A 16789-nucleotide genomic window follows, 5' to 3' on the forward strand; every position below is an offset into this window, starting at 1 on the left:
AACTTTTTATATTATTAAAAAATATTTGTAACCAGAATAGTTAAGTGAATTATTATGTACGTTAATTTCTTTTCTTTTAGTCAATCACCTTTTTATAGAGTTTACAAAGAATATTTAAGGTATGTAACCCGGAAGATCTGGTTCAAAAATGCCATTTTAGGGCTGGGAATGGTGGCATACCTTGTTAATCCCAGTATTTGGGAAGCAGGGGCAGATGGACCTCTGTGATTTCTAAGCCTGCCTGGTTATGTAGGGAATTCCAGACCAGTGCAACATAGTCAGACCCTACCAACCAACCAATCAACCAAACAACCAAACAAACAAACAACAAAAAGTAGCAATTTGGAGGACTGGGAAGATTTCCCAAAAAGCAAAGTGCTTGCTGCACCACCATGAAACCTGAGTTTGATCTCTGAATCCACAATGAAGAAGCTGAACATAATGTCCCATATACATGTAATAATGAGGTCGAAAGAGATTGTTGGGCAGCCAGTTTAGCCAAATCAGTGAGCTCCAAGTTCAGGCAGACCTTGTCTCAAAAAGTAATGTATAGAGTGATTGAAGAAGACACGTGTACATCGAATTTCTGGCTATTTGATAAATGTGGAAAACACCTTAGGAAATGGAGAATACAAGTGAATCCTCTAATGCCTTGTGGCTGGCAGTCCTAGTATGGGTTATTAATACTGTTGATAAAGGACTATGATGAGGAAGCTCATGGTGCTTAGGAAGGAAAGTGTTTATTTCACTCACAGTTACATGTAATATTTCAGGATCAAAAGCAGTGAGGGCAGGAACCTGATGGCAGAAGCTGATGCAGAGACCATAGTGGCAACTCTTACTGGCTTCCTCCCCCTGACTTGATCAACTTACCATCTTATAGAACCCAGGACAACCAGTCCATGCATGGCCCCACCCACAATAGACTGGGCCCTCCCACGTCAATTACTAAGAAAATGTTGAGCAGGTTTTCCTGTATCTGGATCTTATGGAGGCATTTTCTCAGAAGAGATAATAGAGTTGCCTGTAACATAACTAGCTTGTATCAAGTTGACAGAAAATTAACCAGCACTACTGATGCCTTTTCATCTTCACATACAAATTCCTCACTGTTCAACCACAGCCTTTCCTTTCTTGTTTATCCTTCAGATCATACATTAATACTGACATTACAATATAAATATTTTATAAACCAACAGTAACAGGCATTGGAGAAATGGCTCATCAGTTATGAGTCCTTGCTATTCTTGCAGAGAACCTGAGTTCAGTTTCCAACATCACAGTGGGCAGCTCACAGCTGCCTGTAACTTCAGCTCCAGGGGATCTGACACTGTCTTCTGGTCTTTACAGGCACACACATTCACAACATCCACTCACACAGATACATATACATGAATAAAGATGAAACTGTCAGTAATAAAACATTTTACAAACTTAAAAAGTCCCACAGTCTTTAAACATCCAACACTAAAAATTCAGTCTCTTTGAAATATCCACTCTGAAATCCAAAGCCTTAACATCCAGTGTCTCTCCAGTGTCAAAATACATTAAATAATTTATTTCTTCAAGAGCGAAGAATCAGTCACAATCTGAACAAGCCAAAACCAAACTCGAACTAAATAACACAGTGCCCAGTGTTTGGGATCTACTCCCAGTCCCTCAAACTCTTCTGGTGGGTTCTTGTCACTGCAGTCTGCCCTGGGCGGTGCACACAACCTGTCTTCTAGGCTCCTTTGGCTCTGTTCCACCGCTTTCCTGTTCTTGGTGGTCATCATATAGTATGAGGATATCCAAGATATCTTTTGCTTCAACTGGACTGCACTTTACCAGTAGCCTGTCATGGGCTCTTTTTATAGGGCCAAGTCTCATCTTCTCTTTCATTGACCCCTTAATCCTGGAGTTTGAACTGCTAATGAGGCTGCACCTCCATCAATTGCCTGTACTGGCCTCTTAGCATCTCTCCATGACCCCTTTTGCCTTCAAAAACAAGCTGCCTGGATGACTTCTAAACGTCCATGTTCAGCTTTCTGTTCAAGGTACAACCTTGGCTGCCTCTGGAGCATAGCTTCTGTATGCTAACTCTGAGGTCCACCCAGAAGAGTCCACCTCATCTTACATCATCTTCTTAAATTTTATTTTATTTTATTTAATTAGTACTTCTTTCACTTGTTTTAAATTGTGACCACAGTGTCCCCTCCCCCCCTCTCCTTTCATTCTCTCCTCCTATTCACATCTACCCCCTTCCCCATCCTTTCCTCCTCTGGCTCCATTCAGTAAGGGGAAGGCCTCCCATGGGCTTGAACAAAGCATAGCACATGGAGTTGAGATAGGGCCCACCTCCTCCCCCCCCCCCATGAGGTATTCCAGCATAGGGAACAGGTTCCCAAATGCTAGCTGGGCACCAGGGTCAGGTTCTGATCTTCACTGCTAGGAGCCTTACCAACAGACCAAGCTACCAAACTGTCACACACATGCAGAGGGCCAAGGTCAGTCCCATGCAGGTTTCTTAACTGGTGGTTCAGAGTACATGAGCTCTCATGAGCTCAGGTCAGCTGTCTCTGGGTTTCCAGTCATGATCTCTTGGCTCATACAATATCTCCTCCCTTCAGGAGGACACCTGGAGTTCCGCCCAGTGCTTGGTTGTGGATCTCTGCATCTGCTTCCATCACTTACTGGATAAAGGCTCTCTGATGACAATTAGGGCAGTCACCAACTTGATTACAGAAGATGGCCAGTTCAAGCCCCTCTCCACTATTACTAGGAGTCTTAGCTAGGGTCATCCTTGTGGATTCTTGGGAGTTTCCCTGGCACCAGGTTTCTTCCTAACCTGGGAATTCCCTCCATACCACATCAAGAGGTCTCTTTCCTTACTCTCCCCCTCCATTCCGTCATCCCCAACCTGCCTCCTGTGACCCATCAGCCCAACCTGTTCCCTCAAGTTCCCATCCCCGCATCTCCCCCTATCCTGTCCCTGGTTTACCCTGGAGATCTCTTCTGTTTTCCCTTTCCAGGGAAATCTATGATGCTGTTCACTTCTTGATGACTGTTGATTTCTTCGCTCCTGCTGACTGACATCAGTTGTCCCAGCAAAGCTAAGATTTCACTTAAGTAGTTCTGGTGTCTTGTGAGTCACAACCAATTCTGTTCCAACAAAGCAAACCATAACAAACATTCCTGATAGAATCTTTAACAGATTTTCAGACTTTTTTATTTTCTTTTTTTGAAACTTTACAAGCCTGGCCTCCATTGTCTGCACTGTTCTGAACAATCTTACCTTGTAAGCTCCTACAGAACAGCCTGGCCCGCTGTGCTCTTAACACTCAATGGCTTTTCGAGTCCAAAGTTCCAAAGTCCTTCCACAATCATATCCAGAACTACATGGTCAGGTCTGTCACAACTATGTCCCATAATCCTGGTACCGGTTTATCTTAGGGTGACTACTGCTGTGAGGAAACACCATGAAGGAAAGCAACTTGGTGGAGGAAAGGGTTTATTTAACTTAGTTCCATACAGTAGTTCATCAAAGGCAGTGAGAGCAGGAACTCGAGCAGGGCAGGTATTGGTAGGCATGAGCTGATGCAGACGAGGGGGGATACTCTTGCTTGCTTCCACTGGCTTGATCATCTAGCTTTCTCAAACAACTCAGGACCACCAACTCTGGTCCCATAATGCAATCAGTCATCTAGAAAATACCTTGCAGGCATGTGTGCAGCCCAATCTCATGGTGACATTTTTTCAGTTGAGGTTCTTCTTGAAGAAGACTCCAGCTTATGTCAAGTTGTCTTAAAACTAGCTAGCACACTGACTGAATGAACTTAGTAAAAAAGGCAAGACATGAAATAGTATGACCTAATTTAAGCACAAGGAGTTCATGGATTTCTGTTCCATGTTTTTTCACTGCTCACTTTGCCTTGTTTATGGGTAATATGCATTCCAATATGTATTTCCCCATTTTCATTCATCAGCACACCCCTGAGTCATTCTGATTTAAGCAATCTGAAAGTTTAATCATGCTGCTTTTGTCACAAACACCAGGAGTAACGAGATCAAAAAGAAAGTTGCCCCCACTTGAATGTGTGTTCTTGTCTTTCTTTCTAAATCACATACCTGTTGTCACCAAACTATGTTATGATCTCTTCATTTCACTCCTTCAACTTTGAAGAATTCAGCATTTCTGTTCAAAAATTAAGTGAGACAACCTAAACTGAAGGCAATTGTTCATTTCTCTTATGTGGATTCTAGTCACTAATATGTGTGTGTGCATGCATCCTGAGTAACTAAAAGAAGGCCAAGAGAGGATAATAAAGAAGTTATGAGGAAGGGTAGGGGTAGCAAAAGGACATATAAGACATGAAAAAGTAAAAGACACAGGTGACAAGGTGGTATTGGGTAGCAGGGATGGGGGAGATGAGAACCTCCTAAAATACAGCTTGTTCAAAAGTGATTTCATGGAGGCCTGTAGCATTAGCCCAGGCGGTAGAGTGCTTGCCTAGCATGCCCTATAAGCCATGAGTTTGGTTACTAGCACTGCATAATCCAGGCATGGTGGTGCAAAAGGTGAAGGTAGGAGAATTGGGACTTTATAGTAATGCTGATTACAGAGCAAGATTGAGGCTAGCCTGGGCTAGAACAGACTCTAAATCAAAACCAAACAAAATAAAAAGAAGCCTCAGCCTTCATAGCCCATAGCCGTATATGCTGGTTTAAAAAGGAAAACTACAGTTTTTATTCTGTTACTCCTTCATGTTCTGTGTTTCCTTCTGTGCTCACTCGTGTGTGCACAGTTTCTTGAATTCTCTCAATCCCCTGCATGGAAGTTGGAAAGCTAAAACAAATTTAGAGAAATAAATTCTATTTCCTCAAATATATGTGTGCGTGCTTGATATCTAGTTACCTAGTTAATTAATTGCAAAAATAATTAATGATGAGAGTGGCTGTGGAAGGAATGGATACTTTTCAATTATCAGGAAGGAATGGAACAAGGCATTTCAGAAGAGTAGAAGGACTCTATGCGCATATCCAGGAAGATGGGAAGTTATCACAAGTCAAGAGAAATTAATTAGGTGTTTGACTGATAGGATTTATTTTGTGTGCATGGCATATGCATGTGTGTATGTGTATAATCAGGTATACTTGCCTGTGCAATATATCATCCTCTGTCACCCTCCATGTTTGTTTTTTTCTTTTTTTTCTAATTTATTTTACCTTGAGCAAACCACTTTTATCTTTTAATTGTTGATAATTTCATTTTTGCATATTTGCTTTGATAAAGTTCACCCCCTTCTACCTTCTCCCCATTCCTTCTATATATACCTTTTCTTCCCAACTTCATGTACCTTTTTCCCCCCTAAATTACTAAGTCCACTTAGTGCTACTTGTATGCTCATGAATGTGATGGAGCATGGTAGCCATTTAGGGGCCATATCTTTGCTACTGAGGTAGAAAGTGAGCTACACTAGTGACTGGTCTGGAAAGGTGTGTCCGCTGATGATGTAACTGGCAAGAATTGTAGCAGTAACCAACCAGCTTCTGCTTGAGTTTATTTTTGAGACAGGGTTTCACAGAATCTGGAGTTCACTGATATAGTGACCTTTGGAGATCTTCCTATCTCCGTCCAGCACTGGGTTATAGACACACACTTTGTCTGATTCTTTCATGGGTGCTGGGGATCTGAACTCAGGTTCTCAAGTTTACTCAGCAAGTAGCAAGTACTTTGCCTATGGAGCTATTTCCTAAATGCTTGTTGGGTTTTTGCTTCTTTGTTTTTTGCTTTTTGGTTATTTTAAAGGTTAATTATTGGTACAGTGTGTTAAAACATACATATTCTTGGATTGACTTAAAAAAAATACTTCTCAATTCCACTAAGTCTTCTCCTTTGAATAAGTGAATTACTTTAGTCTCTAGTAGCCTCCCTTAGCTGCAGTTAGTTACCTGTGGTTAGTTGTCTAATATTTTTAAGTAAAAAAAATAATGAAACATACCCTAATATAAATATAAGCATAACTTATGTAACAAACAGCTCCTATTAATGAAGATTCATTTTTATTGTTTACTTTTATCTCAAATTGAAGAAACCAGATGAAAGTTTATTAAATGTTCTGCTTCAATGAAAAAAGTTATTTCATTTTCTTTCAGATATGAATATGTGTTATTGGCATAGCAAAGATTTTTGCCAAGCCAGTGATAGAAATTGGCATTTTAATTGTGTTTTGTAACTATGAAATTGACTGATCCTTATTATACCACTTGGATTTTATTTCTATATCAATCTTTCAAGGGCAATGATTTATTACTATTATTATTACTTACATACTAACCACAATTTGCCCTCTTCTTCTCACAGGCCCTCATCCCCAACCTCCTGCCCCCATTCACTTCTCCTCCATCTATTCAGAAAAGGGAGGCCTCCCATGGATATCAGCCACTTATGGCATAGCACATTACAGTAAGATTAGGTACCTCCTCTCATATTAAGGCTGGACAAGGTACACAGTATGAGGAGTAGGGTCCCAAAAGCTGGCAAAAGGGTCAGACACATCCGTGCTCCCACCCTTAGAAGTCCCACAAGAAGACCAAGCTATACAGCTGTAACATATATGCAGAATGCCTATATCAGTCCCATGCAGACTCTCTGGTTGTCAGTTCAGTCTCTGAGACCTTATGAGCCCAGGTTAGTTGACTTAACGAATTTCCTTTTAGTGTCCTACAATCCTTCCTTCAGTCCTACGGACCTTCTTTTAAGGGGAGTTGTTTAAAGTGACGTTAGTACATAGCTTTGTAGACATTGCAGATGCTTTTCTAGGTTGGAAGATTTTCTGTTTGTTTGGTTTTTTTTTTTTTTTTTTTTAATTATTATTCCTTTCACAAAATTGAGGTTTAAATCTCTGTTTGAAAGGGGGAAAACTGACATGTTATTATAGAGTAGCTGACTAACATATGTTACTTAGGTAATGAGTATTTTTAGTGCTTTTCCTGTAAAATGGCCATGTGTAGTTTTGCGTGACATATGTTAAAGATCTGCTGAGGCACTGCCATTTAAAATAAGTTTATCATATATTATGATATCACCTTCTTCCTTTACTAGAGTCTAAGTCATGTTCTGTTAATTTAAAACAACTTATTTATTTTCTTTAGCCTTCTGTTAGCTTGAGTATATAAACACTAATTTCAAAACATGGTAAAGCTACTTGCTGAGATGTCATCTTTTATATAGCATTTTGGCTTTTGAGGGTGTTGAATATGTGTTCTGTAGTTGATTCTAAATGGGAAGATCGTCTCCATTGTAGAAACCCAAATTGCTAAGTGTAATTTCCCTTTTATTTTCTAAGTACTCATCGGATTGTTTTTATTTCATCATTTGTTATCAGTGAACAGCCTTTCTCCTTAAAATCTTTACAGTGTAGTTTTTGTTTTAACTCAGTGTATTAGTAGCCAAACGTGGGGGTGGGAGGACAGCTAGAAAAGAGCAAAATAAAAACAGCAGTGGCTAAGTGCTTAAATTACAAAGTATTTAGTTTCAGGTCTGCCCAGCACTTACTGGGTATGACTTTGAGCTGTCTACATAATCTATGTGTTTTGGTTCTTATGTGTAAATGGGGATCATCTCTAGGATTATAGTGAGGAAATACATGGTACATTCCATAACTCTCCTGGATTTTTGCAATAACCTATAGGTTTAAAACAGCTGTCTTCCTTCAAATGATCTTGTTTTTATCATACTTAAACTTGTCCATGAACTACGCACTTCTTGCAAGATAATTTAGACTTTACAACTTAGCCTACAGGGCCCTCCAAACCTGGCAGCAATCTGTCTTCTGTTTTCAGTTTCAGGTACTCAAAGCCTTAGGTGACTTATATTTGGATCTTCCTAAATATGTCCAGGTATTTGTATACATCTTGGTTTAATTTTATATTATGTCCTTTATGTGAATATGCCTCCCCAACTCTATAGACATATGAAGCTAGTAGTCCTGTGCCTTTGCTCAAATTTTCTTCTTAGAAAGGCCTATCTTCCTTCTCATACCTCTAAAACATAAGTAGCTTCTTCAGGATCTAATTCGAATGCCACTTTTCTATGAAAACCTTCCCCTCACAGTGACTCCACAATCTACTGATTCTCAGGATATTTGTATATGCTCTACTTAATGTGATGACTGAATATCAGAACATTTGTCAGTATCTTTAACAATTAGGACACAGATTAGTATATAAGTCTCAATCTAGTGAAGAGTTAAATTTTTGAAAGGCTAGTGAAAATATTTTTTAACAAATAAAACCATTAGAACAGCGATTAAAAATCTTTATACAGTGTGCTCAGTGCTAAACATCACATTTTACTCACCTTTTAAAAGGATATATAGTTGCAGACCATGGTACATCAAGGTCCTCGATAAAACCAGGCAATTTTGTGATCCTTTAGTAGTTAACAAAACAAAATAACATGACAAGAGAACAGTGAGTATAAAGCTTTCAATAAATGAAAGGAGAGTTAATGATTGATGTAATTTTGCTGGAATGAGACTCAATCTTATTGATTCCATCCTGCCTAGGCCTATCTTTTGTCTTGAGCTGTGTTGATCTGATTCACTGAACAATTATAGGGATACCCTAGCAATTTCATTTAAGGCAGACCACTTCCCCTTGATGTTCTTTGTGGAGACTGTACTTAAAGAATTGCTTTCATGTGTTTGTCAGTTATTACAGAGCTCAGCTGGTTGTAACTTATGGACTGTGTCACACATCATACTTGACTTCATGTGTTAACTTAGCGCTTAAAACAATAAACATGCACAATGAATACCTGAGCCATTAAAATCTTAAGGCTATGATTTCAATAGTGTAGTTGTGAACCTTTTTTAACTTAGCTTGCTTTTGATTCACCATAGTTTTTAAGATGAAATACACAAATATTTTAGAAATTTGGAAATATAAAACTACAGTGTTTAAGAAAGAAAAAAAATGGGTCATTATACTTTAAATATTTAAATAATTCTTTTTCTTTCACTGAAGAACTAAAGTATGTGTACAATAAAACTTTGGTTAAATAATAGGACACAGTTGTCAAGGATAAATTTAAATGAATTTGTATAACTAAAATAACATACTATCTTACGAAAGATAATAAATTCTAAAAATCATGATTTAATTTTCTGAAACCAGTGTAGAAACCAGTGCTTATTGGTCACCATACTTGTACAAATGCTCAGATTAAATCATTTTTAAGTGGCTTTATAAAACTCCACTTATCGGGCTGGAGAGATGGCTCAGAGGTTATGATCACCAGTTGCTCTTCCAGAGGACCAAGATCTTAGTTCATTTCTCAACAACTTCTTAGTGGCTCACAACCATCTGTAATGAGATCTGGTGCTCCCTTCTGGCCTGCAAGGATACATGCAGACAGAACACTGTATAAAAAAATAAATAAATCTAAAAAAAAAAAAACCCTAAAACTAAAACAAAAAACAAACAAACAAAAATAAACAAACAAACAAAAAAAACCTCCATGTATCTAAAACACGAATAGGTAAAGGTTTACTTATCAAGTCTGTCATATGTTAATATGTTAATAGAAGCACTACAGCAACCAATTAGTACTCCTAGAACCTAACAGTTACTATGCTCTGCCCAAAGCTAGAAGTAGTGCACCTCATGAAATACCAGTGCAAACTAGAAAAAACAAAACAACATCAACAACAAAACAAACAAAAAACCCACAACAACAATAACAACAAAAATCAATTCTAATTTTTCTCAAAGTAGAAGGATCAGGCACCCTTTACCTTTAAAAAGACTTTGGAAGATAAGTGAAAATTCACTGATATTAAAGGCCACTATGGTCAATATTAGTGTAGAAGGTATGGCCATTTCTTGAATTTGTTAGTTTCTGTTGGTATTTCTTGTGAGGACCCTTGAGTTCTTTATATATTTTGGATATTAGCTCTCTATTGGATGTGTAGCTGATAAAACTTTTCCCATTCCATATACTGCTTCTAATGAAGGTGTCCTTTGCCATATCACACAGCAGTGTGCTGTTCAGAAAGCCTCTTCCTGAGCCAGTGACTACAGTGCTATTCCCTGCTTTCTTTTCTGTTTGCTTCAGTATATCCGGTTTTATCTAGAGTTCTTTGATCCATTTGGGGTTAAGTTTTGTTTCAGGGTGATAAGTATGCATCTATTTGAATACTTCTACGTGCAAGCCATTCAGTTTGACAGGTATCTTTTTTTTTTTTTTTTTTTTTTTAAAGATTCTATCCTTTTGCCACCATGTATTTCCAGCAAAAATCAGGTGTCTGTAGGTGTGTGGTTTTATGTCTGGGTCTTCATTTCAATTTTATTGAACAATGTATTTGTTTTTGTGTCCAATACCATGATTATTTTATTACTATAACTCCATAGTACAGTTTGAACTTAAGAATGATGATACCTCCAGCAGTTCCTTTATTATTCAATATTGTTTTAACTATCCTGATTTTGTGAGAGGGGGGGGGTGTGAGAGTGTGTGTATAAAGCTGAAGATTGTCCTTTCAAGATCATAAAGAATCGTGTTGGAATTTTGATGTGGATTGTATTACACCTGTAGATTGTTCTTCTTAGGATGGCCATTTTTCTATACCAATCCTCCTGATTCGTGAGCATGGGGGATCGTTCCATCTTTTGATCTCTTATTTGTATTCTTTCTTCACTGTCTTACTCTTTTTATCAAGTGTTTTCCCCAGTTTCTTTTATAGTCCATTTGTCAATTGTATATAGGAGGGCTACTAATTTTTGTGAGTTAAATTTATATCCAGCTACTTTGCTGAAAGCATTTATCAGCCGTAAGAATTTCTAGATGGAAGTTTTAGGGTCACTTATGTATACTATCATATCATCTGCAAATACCAAAACTTGACATCTTTCCAATTTGTATCCCCTTGATCTCTTTCAATTGCCTTATTGCTATAGCTAAGACTTCAAGTGTGTATCTAAAGATTGGGCCAAGGATCCACAAATAAGAGAATATACAGCATTTTGTCTTTCATAGTCTGTGTTACATCATTCAGTATAATGTTTTCCTAGTTTTGTCTGTCTATGTGCTATTTTCATGATTTCATTTTTCATTAGAGGTAAGTGGAATTCTATTCTATATGTGTACACATTTTCATTATCTATGTATTAGTTGAAAGACATTTTGGTTTTTTTCCCATTTCTTTGATACGGTGAATAAAATAGCAATGAACTTGGCTATAGCAGGTTATCTGTGAAGTAGGATGGCAAGATCTTTCAGTATATGTCAAGGAGTGCTGTATGTGATTCGCATGCTAGATCAGATCTACCTTACTTTTCTGAGATTTCTCCACACTGATTTACATAGTGGTGGCACACTGGAGAAAAGAACATCCTGACCAAATGATGTTGGGAAAACTGGATATCCATGCATAGATGAGTGAAGTTAGACCAGTATCTAGCATTCTGTATAATAATAACTTCCAAATGGATCATAGACCTTATGTGAAACCTGTGGTGCTGAAATTGGTAGAAGAAAACATAAGCAGCGCCCTACAAAATGTAGGTTGTAGGAAAGGACTTTTGGAATAGAATTCTATTCACTCCAGAATGAAGACGAACAGTTCACAAATGGCATCTCAGAAAACTGAAAAGTTTTGTACACCAAAAGAAACAAGTAAAGATGAAGTCCACAGAGTGAGTAAGAATATCTGTCAGCTGTACATCTGGTAGAAGATTAATATTCAGAATACACACACACTTAAAAAAAAAAAAGGAAAAGGAACAAAAACAAGGAGTCAAGGAATCAAATGGCCCAACTAAAAGTGGGCACTGGATTTGAAATAGAAATTACTGAAACACCTCAGGTAGTGTTGAATATACTTAAGTGATTAGAAAAAAGAAATTAACATTACTTTGGTATTTTCTCTTAATCTAGTCAAAATAGTCAAGATCAATAAACAGCTGACAACAAGTGCTACCATTCACTGTTGATGATCAGTGTTAGAGTTCTGTAACCTCTGGGTCTTTCTTTTGTCCAATAAAATATCCAGGATTTGAGTTCTGTAGTTTGAAATTGTTGAGGAAATTTCCCCAGTTCTTAGCTACAATACAGGGCATGTGCTTTCCTTGATCATACATCACCAGACCAACAGTTCTTCACTGTACTCTCTAAATGTCTTTATTTCTAAACTGCCTTGAATGCTTATTGGACAGTTTAGAACAGAAGAGTACAAAGTTTTAATATTGGGTTCTTTTCATTGCTGTTTTTAAACATTTTCATCACTATTCCTTCCACTAGGAAGTTCTCCTTGTTGACTTGTCTTACTTTATAAGAAGCAAAGTCAACATCTGTAGAATTAAAGTCTTGCTTAGTGGTGCATCATGAAAAGACTAGGTTCTGAAGAAGAAATGTTCCAAGGATCCTTACACTTGAGAATAGTTTTTAAAGGTTTTTTTTTCTGTTAGTAAAGACTGGGAAAGGGATAAGAAAGTTGGATATGAAAGCTGCCCAGCTGCCACTGCATTGTTTCTATAAAACATGGGCTTAAAACTAAATGTTCACTTACCATGGCTTTCCCCTCGATGTTCCTAATTGTGCTGAGTTGGTGTACATATTAGATATGTACAGGGACTAATCTACACTTCACATGTAATATTTATAGATGTAATTTTGTCATTTTAATAATTCCTGAATAAGTTTAAAATATACAGGAAAACTAAATGTTTAAGTAAAAATTATGTGACTCTTATTTTTAATTCACCAGTATTTTAATTGTAATTCTTCATGATTGTATAAAAGGATTGTAAAGCAGATACATATAAAAATATCACAGAAGCTTGTACATGGTTTACACATGTTGTTTCCGAGGTATTCAATTATAAATAAGAAAAATCCTGATTTCAGGCATATTTAACAGTAAAATGTTTGTTTTATTCATTTATCTATTCAATAAGATTAATTTTGAATTTTAAACTATTTCCCATTGTAGTGTGTTTATATTTCTAATTTACACAAGAATATTATTTGTTACTTACATCAGTGATTATATTAAGTTTGTAGTGGTTCTCCTTAGGGCTGTAGAAAGATGTCATTCAGTAAAATGCTTCTTATGTAAGGATGAGAATGTGAGTTCCAATCCTCAGTACCATACACAAGTTAGTATGGTAGGTATGCCTGTAATCCCAACACCAGAAGGCAGAAGCAGAGGATCCTAGCTGGATGCTTACTGGACGGCCAGCATGTATGAATCAGTGGACACCAGGTTTAATTAAGGATAGCCGCCATCTCAAGAAAATAAATAACAACTACAATACATTGGAGAGTGATTGAGGGAGATACCTGATTTCAACCTATAACCTCCATACGTGCACATTCACCCAACTGCAGTCATGCACATGCATGCACACGTGTACACACACACACACACACACACACACCACACACTCTCTCTCTCACTCTTAGGTGCTTATTCAAACATGCAGAATGGAACCTCTAATCACTTCTGTTACTGGCTAGATGAATGACCTTGAATTAAATTACTTCAAATCACTTTCTCATCTGTAAAATGAAACTTTTTTTTAAAAAACAAATTTTATAAAATATATAATTTAGAGATTCCAAAAAGAAATAATGTCCAGGTCTGGAAAGAATATGGAAGTATACAGCCTCACCGTTCATTTAGGACTTGCATTATCTCCCACCATTGAGTAAGCATCAAAAAACAAACTGTGTTAGAGACGAGCATTCAAAACTCTTGTTGTGTGGAACAGTTCTAGTCAGAAATCAGAAATGGACAGTGTCTCTCCAAGTGAGCCACCATGTCTTCCCTTAAGACATGGTTCAGTCCTTAGAACCATGAAAGAAATGTTACCTGTCTTGTAGTGTTGGAACCCAGCTACATTGCTGTCTTTCATGTGTTTTTTTTTTTTTTCATTTCATTTATAGAAAATGAATAACCTATTTTATGTTATTTGTGTAGCAGGAGGTTTAATTTATATTGGTTTTGTGTTTTAGGGTGCATAAAATACGTCATATTAATGATGTAAGAGGTAAAGAGAGCGTGACAGAAGGATAATGTACAGATTTGGAGGTTGATGGTGGACTATGTTATCCAGAATATGATGCATTGTAACAGGTGCAAAGGAATGTTACTTCCAAATATCTTTGGCCTGCAATTTTTAATATTTCTCGTATTAGTTCTCTGTCCCAGACTCTGTTCTCTGCATGTACTATATCAACCAGTCTGTAAGACCTGTGAGATGTGAATATCTTCTTATAGTGTGAGCAATGATCTGTGGTTTAGAAGCAGCAAATAATGTGAAATTTCATCAATCCAAGTCTATATTAAAAGTACATTATGAGTTGCTATATATGAATACTGAGTTTCCACGATAGAACAGCTGTGGTGTTTGACAGGTCTGCTGGCTTTCCTTCCAGTTCCCACTCATTGTGTTCCTGTCGTGTTGCTTGCCATATTGATCTCTCTTCATCCCACAGCAACCATCTGTATGCTACAGACAGGAGACAGAAATTAATTCTATTCCTATTTTGTGAATGAGGAAATGAAGAATTATTTGCCTAAGATCACATACTTAGAGTGTGATCCAAGTGAATATTGAAGAGAAGTCATTTCAGCTATCAAGCTCATGCACTTGTCATTAGGCATACTACCTCACCACACTGTGCTGATTTAACATATGGGACTTAGCCAAACATGGTAGATATTTCTTATGCCACAACAGCCAATAGAAGCTGCGGAATACATTTATAGTTTCTGGTTCATCCATTGGTGAAATTCCTTGAAAATACTTTTTTCTATATTAATTCAAAGGAAGCTTTCTAAACACAAATAAAGTAACTGCTACATTAAAACATGATCTTTGATTTAAAACATCACAGTCTTTTATCTTGAGCTTATATTAGAACTGAAGACAAGTTACGCTGCTTTTTCTAATGTTTAGGTTTAAGTGAAAATTAGTATTAAAGGGAATATTAAGAGTAACTATTTGATTTTTCCCACAGTTAAAGTCCTATTGAATTGGAGTTTAAAATGTATTTCTTTGGTATATTATGTACCCTGTTCAAAGGACTATCACAAGTTATTACAAATTCTTTTTGGTTAACTGTTAGTCTCCATTATTTTGCACATAATTGAGAGTAAAATATGCTTGCATTACAAATGATTACTTCCTGTAGAGTATATTTTCCCAGTACTGCTTAAAGCTTAAACAAAGTAAACGTCAGATTCCCACTGTGCTCAAAGCTCTTCATGTAGAGACCAAAATATGATGAAATTTAGCACAGGGTTTCCTATTTGGCCAGAGTCTAGCTCTTGTTTGTCATGTGTTCTTATGTATAGCATTTCTCTTAGCATTGTTTTACCTTGTATTCTTTTCCTTGTAGAAAAAGTTTTTATTTTCACTTTCTTTGTCTCTGGTGAGTTTCGATGGTAGCTCTCCTCAGAACTGCTTTATTTCTCTGTGTGCCTCTTTTCACTTTCTTTTTTCTCAGTGGAACTTAGAAGCATTAAACACATCTTTCTGATAAACAAAAAATGAACTTTTTATGATGTATGACCATTTAGCAATTTTGTTGCACATATTCAGTTCTAAATATGTAAACAAAATGGTAAACTTTTGTTTCTACCATTGTTTGAAAGAAAATGTTACTTCTAACCTCCAAGCCCTTATGATTTCTCCTCTCAAAATCAAGACACCAAGTTTGCTAATAATGTTACCATGCAGTTCTTATACAGTCTTTTTCAAAAGAAACCAGTGTAAGGATGAGATACAGCTGCATTATAAAACTGCCATCCTCTGTAATGAAAGCAACAGTGCTGCTGTTTTCAAATAGTGATTGATTATACACATTTCCCTTGATATTAAACCATTCTTTTCATAAAGTATAGTGATTTTAATAGTCAGACTATTACCAACAATACAAGAGGAGAAAACTCAGTGTTCAAAAGATAAAATATTTGCTTGTCATCAATGAGAACCTGCCCAAGACCATGGCATTTAGGGTGAGGGTTTCTAATCTCTGTTATTTGAATCTACTGTGGTATTATTAGTATGTTTCATAAGACATAGTGCAGAGCTGCTATGATCTTTCAATGTTAATGCTCTTTTCTTATCACTTTACTGTGTAGATACCCTTCATGAGACCCAACTCTGCCACAGCTCATCCTCGGAGGCAATCCCGGAAACCTCTTTTATAAGTGTGATTTTAAAAATGTGGATAAAACTCTCAATAGAGTATATAAACTAAAGGAGAACAGCTATCTTGTCCTTCCCATAAGCTTATCACTGAAAAAAAAAAAAAAGAAAAGAAAAAAAGAAAAAGTGCTTTTGTTTGTCAGGTTTGGATAGAATGTAATTGATTGGTCTGTTATATGGGTAGACAAGGCAGTTAATTTGTCTGTGGATTTTCCCCCCTTTTTTCTTTCTATTGTTTTGTTCTTTCTCCCCTTTTCCTCTTATTTTTTTTTTCTGTTGCAATACTAGAAACACTTGATGTACACATTATTAAAAACAACAGTGGGTAATGTCTTGTCAAAACTGTTTTAGTGGGTAAATGTCTTTCCCTCTTGCTTTGTTGGCACAAGACGATACAGTATTTGGATTCAATGAAGACTAAAGGAAGCCAGTGGGACTTACATGCTCTGTGCTTCCCTGTTGTTGAACCGTTATCTCCGTTATTTGTTTGTAAAAGGACAATGCTTGCCACTGTTCTGCAAGTCTGTATCAACTTATTTATTCCATGTATTCACACATGAAAGAAATTCTGCAATGAGAACAACTTTAG

At 36.9% G+C, this 16789-nt stretch overlaps 1 protein-coding gene across 2 annotated transcripts in view; it reads left to right on the forward strand.

Moving 5' to 3' along the window:
- Phf14 (PHD finger protein 14) overlaps positions 1–16789 on the forward strand; it is a 126069-nt gene that overhangs the window by 75192 nt on the left and 34088 nt on the right. Inside the window, exon 17 of one of the 2 annotated variants that reach the window (XM_051175690.1) lies at positions 16134–16299. The exons of the other annotated variant lie outside the window; for it this stretch is intronic. Coding sequence (XP_051031647.1) covers positions 16134–16146 — 13 coding nt within the window. The 3' untranslated portion in view covers positions 16147–16299. Of the gene's footprint in view, positions 1–16133; positions 16300–16789 lie in introns of those variants that run through there. 2 annotated transcript variants of the gene reach the window in all.

Source organism: Phodopus roborovskii, unplaced genomic scaffold, assembly GCF_943737965.1.
Source record: "Phodopus roborovskii unplaced genomic scaffold, PHOROB, whole genome shotgun sequence".
NCBI lineage: Eukaryota > Metazoa > Chordata > Mammalia > Rodentia > Cricetidae > Phodopus > Phodopus roborovskii.